At 36.1% G+C, this 10,749-nt stretch overlaps 2 protein-coding genes across 2 annotated transcripts; both read right to left on the bottom strand.

The window, feature by feature from the left end:
* Positions 1 to 2,122: 2,122 nt before the first annotated feature.
* LOC143603953 (putative polygalacturonase) lies at positions 2,123 to 5,019 on the bottom strand. Its single transcript, XM_077080591.1, has 5 exons — positions 4,672 to 5,019; positions 3,651 to 3,771; positions 3,398 to 3,572; positions 3,233 to 3,303; positions 2,123 to 2,758 (listed from the first exon to the last, which is right to left on the bottom strand). The coding sequence occupies exons 1-5, from the start codon at positions 5,017 to 5,019 to the stop codon at positions 2,124 to 2,126; spliced, it is 1,350 nt and encodes a 449-aa protein (XP_076936706.1). The 3' UTR covers position 2,123.
* A 3,746-nt stretch (positions 5,020 to 8,765) lies between these two features.
* On the bottom strand, positions 8,766 to 10,749 carry LOC143603952 (abscisic acid receptor PYL8-like). The gene is made up of 3 exons (XM_077080590.1): positions 10,593 to 10,749; positions 9,144 to 9,359; positions 8,766 to 9,060 (listed from the first exon to the last, which is right to left on the bottom strand). The coding sequence occupies exons 1-3, from the start codon at positions 10,728 to 10,730 to the stop codon at positions 8,842 to 8,844; spliced, it is 573 nt and encodes a 190-aa protein (XP_076936705.1). The 5' UTR covers positions 10,731 to 10,749; the 3' UTR covers positions 8,766 to 8,841.

Genomic DNA, 10,749 nt, shown 5'->3' with positions numbered 1-10,749 from the left:
AATATTTAATAATGTAATGGTCTAGCTTGTATTATTTTGCCTTTCTCTTAGCTCCTTTCTGTGGTTACTTTCAAGCTTGGTCATAATAATATGGAAAATTGGTTTTAAACAATCCAAAATACGTCATATTGACAAATAACAGTCCCAATTTAACACTTGACTGGTTGTAGTCCCAACTAAAATGTGTATTTGTTTACAACGGTCTACGACTAACAAAACCTTATCGTCGTTAGTTGCAGGTCGTCGGAAAAACGTTTGTGGCGAGAAAAATCACATCCCCCCCCAAGAAAACTCAATCTTTTCGACCCAAACCTCATTGTAACCATAGATCGAACCTTTATAAACATTTTTCTAGCAAAAACTCCAGTTATTGAGGTCACCGGAACCCTAAAACCAACGTTAGAGTCAATTGGTCGTGCTCAAGTGTTGGTGGCAATTGGTTGGCGGTGAGTCAGTTAGTGGTGGTGTTCAGGTTGAGCTTTCCAACAAAAAATGTGAGTTTTCTGGGCAAAAACAGTTTCCCGACGATATGCAACGGTGTTAGGTTTCTATTAGTCGCGGACCGTTGTAAACAAATAAACTTTCAGTTAGGACTGTTACCCAATGTTGAAAACGGACTGCTCTGACCAGGATTCGGTCCATTGACAGATCCAGTTCTGTGTAGTTCGCTAGGCTTCTAGAGAACCGGCCGGTCCAAACCGGTTCAACCGGTCCAACCGGAAAACCAAACCGGTTGAACCGGTTTACTATGAATAAAATATATTTTTTAAGAAAACTTTTTTCCAACCCATCCCTCATTTTTTCCAAAATTGTTCGACCGGTGAACTGGTCGCCTATCCGATTCGCTGTTCAATCCGGTTATAAAACCATTGCCGTTACCAGCAAGTGATAAGTTAGAATCATTATTTATCAATAGGCCATATTAAAATTATTTAAAATCAATTTTTCTAATAATATTATCACCATTAAATTCTTTTTTTTTAATCAATTCAACATGTCAGTAAGTAAATAGAGCAATTATTTAGTGTTGGGACAGTTGAACCTGATGATGCCAATAATTAATTAATTAATTAATTAAATTCAATTAGTTCCTTAAGAAATGGGCGAAAGTAACATCGAGGAAAAGAAAAGTCTCCTACAACCTCTTTTACTATGTCTCCACCATCAATCCAACGGCCCACATCTCTTCTCGCCAACAAACATCCACCACGTGGACGGCTGATCCACACATCTCATCTTCCATGTACCCGCTTTCCCTAAATTCACAATAACAGAATAACAAACAAACCCCAGTTTGCTAAACCATGGAGAAAAGGATCACCGGAACAATCTTCACGTTTCTGTTATTCGCAGTCGCCACCATCGCGTCAGACCCGACCGTCCTCACCGCTTCAGATGCCGAACCCAAGCCTTCCACTGTCGCCGATACACACCCCGTTATCCCAGTCGAAGCAGAAGCTAGTTCGGAAATAGTTAAACCCACCCCTAATGAACAAACTCAAACCTTTGTCATCACCACGGATCCAGCACCACTTCTGATCTTTTCCAGATCGCTTCCGCTCCAGCGTCACGCGTTCGATAGAAACACTCGGATTCCACTCAAATTCGTCCGGCGGCAGCCTTGCCGTAAGTTTAAAAAGATGTTTCCCGCCAAGATGTCATATGGGAACGATATGATCTTATCGGATAAAACCACCAGCGTTGATCTGGGAGAAATCAGCCATCCGATCCCAACGAAGTGGCTGGAGTTTAAGCACAAGTACGGGCATCGTCATCACCACCATCACCATGACAAAGATGAGAAATTAGAGATGAAGTTTGAGAACGACGGGGAGAAGAAGAAGAAAGAACATAAAGACGGTTTCATGAGGCGCGTTCGCAAGTTTTTGAAGCACACTTTTGATTAACTATAGGTATGTATGAGTATGACTCGTGTGTGTTATGAAGTATGAACTTATAAATCCATAGCAAGTAATATTATTATGCTAATTATTATCGTTCAGGTACTAGTCTTTGCTATTGTATCATATTAAGGCGAATAAAGCTTAAAACATATGTAATCAGTTTATATCTATCAATGCTATGGTTTGTCTTTCTATTTCATTATTTATCCCTAGTCAAGGTCAGTGAATTGGACATGAACCTGAACCGCTGCGGATAAGATCTGCACATGGTGATGGTCTAACTAGTATAGCACCACCACTAACATAAGAGCATTGCCATGGTGCATTTCTCCGACGAGTTGACCCGCGAAGATTAATATCAGACAGACATATATCAGTAAAGGGTGAGTTTTTCAAACCGTGTATTAAACCGGCTTGTTGGACCTTTTTGCCTCTCACGTTGTGTATCCTCACGTGCTTTAGAACTGGTAAAGCATTCGGGTTGTAGTTTTCATCAGGATGGTCACCAACATCAGCGGCAATTTTGATTCCCTTATGGACATTCGCCATGTAAACGTTGGAAATAGTGATGTTTTTGATGATTCCGCCTCTACCAATGTTTGTTTTTAAGTGGATTCCAACTCCCATGGTGTTTAGAGTTATATGTTCCGCCAATACGTTATATACCCCGCCGGATGTTTCACTTCCGACAGCTATTCCTGCGAATGGAGATGATCCGACGAGTCGGCGGATTGTAATGTCGGTGCTAGGACGGTTGTATTTGATCCCGTACTCGTCCCACCCGCTTTTTACCGCCACTAGGTCATCTCCTGTGGAAATGTAGGAGTCTTCTATGCATACATGAGAGCTTGAATCTGCAACAATGGACGCAAATGAGTATTTTTTAGGCAAGCACCAAGTCTTCAAGTTACAAATAGATAGATACACATGTTAAAGTTTAATCTGATCACTAACGTTGATGGTAATAGAACTTTTGACAAATAAACATTGTTTTGCAAAAGATAGCAAAAGCATATTAACATTGATTGATTTGAATGATTTTTGTTTGCTAAACGAGTTGATTTGGGTCACTTCTATGATGCAGACATGCTTAAAAACAAATGTAGCGACTAGCAAGTGAACCTATTTTGATATTTTCTTTGAAAAACCCGTTTCAACCTGATTTCATTCTTGTCACGACACGTTTTGACATGAACCAGGTTGATACTTAAAAAAACAAACACCTGTTTTAGCCTGAGCCAATTAGTTGGCCTGCACACTTTGCAAAGCCTAATACGTAATAACCAATATGATTTGTGTTCCTATGATAATTCCAAAATACTGGATACCTGGATCAATTCCATCAGTGTTTGGGGAGCTAGGTGGAGCCAATATAGTGACATGCCTGATAACAACTTTGCTGTTTTCACATAAACACATAAATTTACATATTATGTTAACAGGATACACATCTAAATAAAGTTTAATCCACAAACATTATAGTCCCAAACTACCTGCAGTACACAGGATGAATGTTCCAAAACGGCGAGTTCTTAAAAATCACATTAGAGATGATGATCCTTCTCGAATCCTTGAATTCAAGAAGGTTCGGTCTAGTAAACTGCAGCGTCCTTCGTCTCCACATGTCCCACCAAACCCCTCCTTGACCATCAATTGTCCCATTCTCACCTAACAAAACAGTTCATCATCTTCATCAGGTCACAACTAGTCAAAATTAAACATGCAATCAAAGGGCAATCTGCATACCAGTAATAATTACATCCCGGAGTCCTTCGCCTTGAATAAAACTCATATATCTCCCTCCCGGCCGCTCTCGCCCTCTTCCGTAACTAGGCAAAGGATCAATCAACGGCCAGTCTGCAGTATTCTGCAAAATTGAATCTTCAAAATTCAATTGACTAAAATAATAACAAATAATCTATGCAGTCAATATCACTGATATATCACCGACATATTAGTTATCGGTCGGAATACCGGTACCGATAATATCGGCGATATTGGTCCGATATTAAACCTATGCAGTCGATATCACTGATATATTAGTGATATATTGGTTATCGGTCCCTTGGCGAAATAACAATCAAAATATCGGTAAGAATATCGATACCGATAATATCAGCGATATTGACCGATATTGGACTGATATTTGACCGATGTGTCACAGATATTCCCTACCGATATCGGTGTTTTAAGTCTTAATTATCAACTTCTAGTGTTTTAATGTTAGTTTTTTAAGTCTTAATCAATTCTTACTTGCTATGATTGTTAGTCTTTTGCAAGTTGCAAAAGGTTAATCGGTTAATGATAGGAGACTATACTGAATTATTAGTGTTTAATTGCTATATATATGAATTTTACATGATTTTAAAATTACCGATATCCCACTGATATCTCACTGCGATAACCGATATCTCAGATATCAGGACCGATATCAGATATCAGGACCGATATCCGATATTTTTCCGCATTTACTGCTTAGCTCCCGATATCAGTGTTTTAAGTCTTAATTATCATTTTTATTTTTTAGTGTTCAATGTTAGGTCTTAATCAATTCTTACTTGCTACGATTGTTTTAGTTTTGCAAGTTGCAAAAGGTTACATTGTTAATGGTAGGAGATTATACTGAATAATTAGTTTTGAATTGCTATATATACATATGAAGTTTACATGATATTAAAAATTACTGACATCTCGCCGCAATAACCGACATCTCATATATTCTTGCAAATAATTAGTCATTTAGATTGAAATTTGGGGTCCAGAATACCTGTGTGGCTTTAATAACAGCACCACTAGCCAAATACAGAGTCATATGACTAGTTAGGTTAAAACTCTGCCTCAAATAAACACCTGGAGGTATGTACAGTAACGTTCCACCTCTTCTCCTCAAATGCTTAATCCTGTAAATAGCTTCACCGAATGCTTTCGTATTCATCGTTTTACCGTCTCCGACTCCGCCAAAATCCGTGATCGATATCTTATCGTTCCGGTAAACCATCGGTACGATTCCGGAACACGTCGCCGCTTCAGCGGTTGCCAAATGGCAATTCAGGACGGCTAAGGCTAATGATAATGTTAGGTAAGCCAGCGTTTGGCAAACACATCGAGGACTCATTTCTGCGATTAGGTTAAAGTTTATGAGCGTTTGAACAGGAAGATAGCAGACGGTGGACACGTAACAAAATGATATTCATGCTTCAGGGGGGCTACAAACTAACGTGGAGGAGCAAAACGATACAATCTATGTTGTTAAGTCGGGTGAGTAATAGTCGAGTACATTCAGTTAAACCGAACCAAAAACTGATAAAACTAAACCAAAATTAATTGATTAACCGGAAGCGGAATTAACCGAAAAGCAATTATTGGTTATTTTTTTATACCTCGGGATACCTAGGAATTTCAACGGGCCGGGTATTGCTAATCTCATACCCATACCTGACCCATCTGGTATCGGGTATACCCGTTAGATTGTTACAAAAATTTCGTTTGGATTTTTAAGTATATTTTACCAATATAGTTATTGTATGTATTTTTATTTATATATAAAATGTTACAAACTAAAATATGACGTATTACATCTATATAAACGCTATCATAAGTAAATAATAATAATAATAATATAACTTTTATATAATTTTATGTATAAACTTGATAACATATAAAATATAAATAATACTTTTTAATACATATCTTAAATACAAAAGGTTAAGAAAAAATGAAATTAATAAATAAAAAATTTTCAGGTTTTTATCTCAGGTATATAGTTCGTGTATACGGTATGTCTTTTAAGGTAATCGGGCCGGGTATCACCAAATCCCATACCCGGCCCGCACCCACGAAAATTTTCAAAACTAATCCCAAACCCGACCCAATGCCCATCGGGCTTTGAGTAGGCTCGTCCCGGGTTTCGGGTATACCCGTCGGTTCACGTAATTTTGCCGTCCCTATGGATAACCGAACTTATTATGCATAAAGGTCATAGTATTTGTTTTGGTCGAAAATCATCGAGGCAATAATTGAACAATTTCGTTAAGCGAGGTAGAGTGTTCTTTAACAATAAGGTAAGCGAATGCTATAAAAGTAAAGGTGAACACAGCGATATAGCAAGGAAAAGTCTAGGGTCCTGGTGAAGATTTTCGAAAAAAACCTTGGGATTTGATAATTTGAAAGAGTATGTTACAACTCGAGATTTGAATGAGGACGAAAGCTAAGTACAATTACAGGTGTTGTGAGGGCAAAGAATGTGTTCCTAAAATGTTCTCATCAGCCACACTATATAGAAATGAAAAATAACTATAAATCATATAATTCCAGAAACCCTAGCCATGACCCTTTGAAGACTTGTTCTCCAATCCCATGTGCATTTCAACTGGTCCTCCGATCTTTCAGGTGGAATGAGTCATCTAGCCATTGTAGGCTGTTATACTTTTGAGTAACCTGCAAGCATAACATAAATAAAATATGTAAAGTCAATTAGTTCAAGATCATGCAGCTAGCTGGGAATCCAAACTATCAGGATAATTGTGAGGATCACGCTAAGGATAAAATAACCCATAACAGTATTAATATGAAGATTTTATCTATAACAATCATCTTCGCAAAGTTTGCGTTTCAATCATTCAAATAATATTAACTCTTATGATAATTGTTTTTATAGTTAGTTGTTTACTTGTTAAAATTGAGTTCATGAGTAATTCTTTATTATACTTTGGAAATAATGTATATAATTTAATTGTTTATAATATTTATGATTTTGATTTTATTAAAATTCTTAACAAAGGTCAACTATATCATGTCTATGTTAGAAGTTTTGGTTTAATGGTTAGTTAAGTGAACCGACATAACCACCAATAACCAAAACTAAAACAGTTATTGCTTTTTAATAACCGAAGTGTTCGGTTGTGGTTTTGGTTATTGTCATTAACCGAACTAAACCGTGCACGACTATATTGTTAATTGTTAACATTGCCAATAAGATAAGAACATACAGAGTCATCCTTACTTTCGTTTTTCCCATTTTTCCCTAGAGTAGGTTGGTGGTGTACCTAACTTTTCATGGATCAAAAGTCTATGGATTCATCCTGACAACTCCATTTTTGTTCTTGCTTTGCCTTAAATTCCAGGAAAAACCGGCTTGTAATCACCAATATTCGGCGAAAATAGATTCGGGGAAAGCCGGGGTGGACCAGGGGTGATTGGGGGGGGGGGGTCCCATCTGATACAGGAATTTTCCACCCATTCCGGACAAGCATCTGCAATGATGGAGATAGAGTTTAGGGGAGTCCGACGGGGAAGGGTTGAGGGTTTGGGTTTGAAGGCTATAAAGTTGCAGGTTTGAAGCTTCAAGTTTGGGGCTAATTGGTTATGAGGTGGTGGGCGGAGATTCTGGCGGTGGCCGAAGATGGTGGTTGTGGCACTGTTGATGGCGGTGGCTGCTATGGCGGTGGTGGTGGTGCAATCTGCCACATAAGCACAATTTTGACACATATTCGACACATAAGCACGTTTTTTACACACAAGCATGCCATATCGTCAAAGACTAACAACGTTAGGATTTCGTTAGTATGAGATTGTTGGGAGAAAATATGTTAAAATGTTAGACTTTCATAGAATATTTCGTTAGTTGAGTTTTTTGCTAGCCAACGAGCAATAGTTAAGATTATTTAAATCCAATAAACTTACTTATGTTATAATAAATTCAATCATGTTTTCTTATAAATAAATAACTACAAAATTCCATAAAAGTTTAGTATTTTAAATTGTTATGAATTGTCATTTATATTTTTTTCATATGAATAGTCTGAATGAAATAATAATAATAATAATTATAGAACTCAGTTGATATTATTTACCTTTTTTTTTAACCAGTAGTCTTATATTTGTTCCAGTTATATCACTTAATTTTGACATTAAAGTATTTCATATCATTTTTTTTGTGTCGACACATTGTTGTTTATAAAGTGCAAACATCTCTAGATGCATTTGGCTTTTATATGCATCGAGGATTGTCATGTACACTTTTCATTTGGCTTTAGTTATAGTTACCTCTTCAACATCTTCAACTTCCATGTCGAATATTTCTTAGCCCAACCTTCTTAATTTGTGCAGTTAGACAATGCACCGCGTCATCCACTAAAAGAAGAGCATTATAGTTGAGGTTTATTTATGTGTTTTCATTCAGATGCGTTGTTTGCTCCCTCGAAACAGACATTGTGCTTCTCTCATAGTGTTGGAAATCACACATACTACTAAGGGTATAAATTTACAAACTTTACAAATATAAACAAACATATATTTATTACTTGCAAATACTTATATGGATATTAAACATATAAATATCTACTAAATCTGTTTTACAAAACATGAGTTATGTAAATATTAAAATATATATATGTTCTTTTCTTCTAAAACCTAAAACATAAATTAAAGGAAAAAAACAACAAAATAAAACAAAACAAAAATTGCAGGACCCACACAGACGTATCCTTGGGTGAAGCTCCTGAAAAGTGAAAAATGTTCCACGGACGCAGCCGTGTAACACGGTTCCGTGAGGGGCCCATCGGTACACACCTACGTGGTCGATCAGGAATCACACATTGTGGTTGTCTTAGGCAACATATTCCAAAATATAAAAAGGGTAAAAAAAACACATTTTGAGTGTATTTAACTAGATTTTTGTTTTTTAATTTAGATTCTAGAGCATGCTCATTTATTTTGTTTAAAATCTGTGGTAACTACTAATTACTAGTAAAAGGAATTTGCAAAACTTCCTATTCTAGCTATTATTTATATTCACACAAAACCCGTCTTGAACGCAATGACAAAGACACAAAACATAATATTCAAAACGAATTTACGAAACACAATCAAACCACTTAGAAGAAAGCCATATGCACAACATGACCGGTTTACATCTAACTAACCTCTTCCACTCAATTCACACGCCAACTATGGGTTCTGTTCTATCTTGCACCGCCAAACGCTCTGACACATCGGCTAACGACTTAAGGTTGCATTTAATAAGCGCCTCCACAAAGTAACACGTCTCATCTTTCGTGTTGCCCTCTGGCACGTCCACCACAAACGATTCAATCACCAAAGTCCCTGGCCTCCCGTCAATAACCTCTGGATGAAGTGTCATAATCGACGAGTAGTTCTATACATATTATGAACAAACACTTGATATTGGAATATTGAAATAATAATAATAATAACTCGTTACAAAGATACACAACATACCCGAAGCCTATGGTCACCACCGACTATCTTTATGCCCAAAATATGTTCTTCTTCATCAAGAAGCTCTAACATCTCGGTACTTGTCGTAGCAGGAAGCCCAGACCGAACACACACTTCTCTCACACTCCCGATTTTAAGATCTCCTTGCACATAACACCCGCTCACAAACGGTTTATACTTTTGTGGTTGATCAAATCTCCTCACCAAAGACCATACCTTCAACAAGTAGGGGTGTTCAGATTTCGATTCGCATTCGAAACATTCGAACTTCGATTCGATTCAATTCGAATTCGATTATTAAGATTCGAATTCGGTATTAAAAAATTCGAATTCGATTCGATTCGTATTCGAGCATATTAATCGAATACGAATTTTTGATTTATTATTCGATTCGATTCGAAATTCGAATTCAAATTATATATACATATATGTATATATATAATATATTTTTTTATTTGTATCAAATTCATAAATAATAAATGTCCATTACAAATTATTAAACCCCTATAAACAAGAAATAAAACATTCAAAAAAATATTTAAATAGGGTAAAACACAACTTGTACTAGACAGATAATATTTTAATTTCAAATATGTTACTACTTTTATGATTCTTAACTTTAATAATTGATGTAGTATAAAGATAGTAGACTTACAAGGTCACCATTACAAACCTACCAATAGTAATTATAAGCTGATTTATATCATTGTACGCCACAATGTTAAATTTCTAATGGTTAATTTGTATATTTTTATTGCAGTGGCCTTTGGAAACATAATTACATGGCATCTCCATAAATATTATCCTGTGAATACTACCTCTGGTAGCTAAACGGTTTTGGCATATTCCGTTCATTCCTGATTTACTTAAAGATTTTTCTACTACCTGGAAACAGCCAGAACTTCATGAATGCAACTATTATTGTACCGTACAAGTTCCTAATGCACTTTTTGCTCAGTAGATATTTTTAACCTAATTAGACTTTACTTCAAATTAACATACCCAAAAACACTACTAAAGCAAACAAAAATTCAAAATATTAACATATAAAATAAAATATGCATCAAATCAAATATATGTGAAATAATGAGAACATACAACTGTCTAATGCACTTTTGTTCAGTAGATATTTTTAACCTAATTAAGCTTTGCTTCAAATTAACATGCATAACATAATTAACAACACTATAACAAACAGAACATGAACACATACCGAAAAATATGCATCAAATTAAACACTATCCGATTAAGTTAGGGTTTCTATATTTAATAATATTATCTGAACCAGTTAAGAGATCTATCATTCTATCATATCTTTATATGATTATGATTATGATTATTATTATTATTACTGTATACTATCCGATTGAATATACGAATCAAATGCTACTAACTTGAGGTCAGATCCATGGAATAATAACAAAGAAATATACAAATTATAGATCTTACAAGATGGACAGGCGCCTTGATGTGTTTAACGAGAGATGAAGTGCACTGGTTGGCTCTAACCTCGTGCTTATGGTGTCTCCTAATGTAGCCGTACTCAGATGACGAGTCACTAGCGTCATCGTGTCGGTTCATCACCATATGTTGTAATTATGAGCAA

This window comes from Bidens hawaiensis, unplaced genomic scaffold (genome assembly GCF_021521415.1).
Source record: "Bidens hawaiensis isolate Kalapana, Puna unplaced genomic scaffold, B.hawaiensis_p1.1 tig00063445_1, whole genome shotgun sequence".
NCBI classification, from domain to species: domain Eukaryota; kingdom Viridiplantae; phylum Streptophyta; class Magnoliopsida; order Asterales; family Asteraceae; genus Bidens; species Bidens hawaiensis.
This window is presented reverse-complemented; position numbering and strand designations above follow the sequence as displayed.

Excerpts from the sequence above, each read along its gene's own strand:
- LOC143603953 (XM_077080591.1), bottom strand. The coding sequence starts at position 5,019 with ATGAGTCCTCGATGTGTTTGCCAAACGCTGGCTTACCTAACATTATCA. Across the intron at positions 3,573-3,650 it reads CCGGGATGTAATTATTACTG|GTGAGAATGGGACAATTGAT; the intron begins GTATGCAGATTG and ends CTGTTTTGTTAG. Across the intron at positions 3,304-3,397 it reads ATTCATCCTGTGTACTGCAG|CAAAGTTGTTATCAGGCATG; the intron begins GTAGTTTGGGAC and ends ATGTGAAAACAG.
- LOC143603952 (XM_077080590.1), bottom strand. The coding sequence starts at position 10,730 with ATGGTGATGAACCGACACGATGACGCTAGTGACTCGTCATCTGAGTAC. Across the intron at positions 9,360-10,592 it reads TCAAGGCGCCTGTCCATCTT|GTATGGTCTTTGGTGAGGAG; the intron begins GTAAGATCTATA and ends TACTTGTTGAAG. Across the intron at positions 9,061-9,143 it reads GTGGTGACCATAGGCTTCGG|AACTACTCGTCGATTATGAC; the intron begins GTATGTTGTGTA and ends TAATATGTATAG.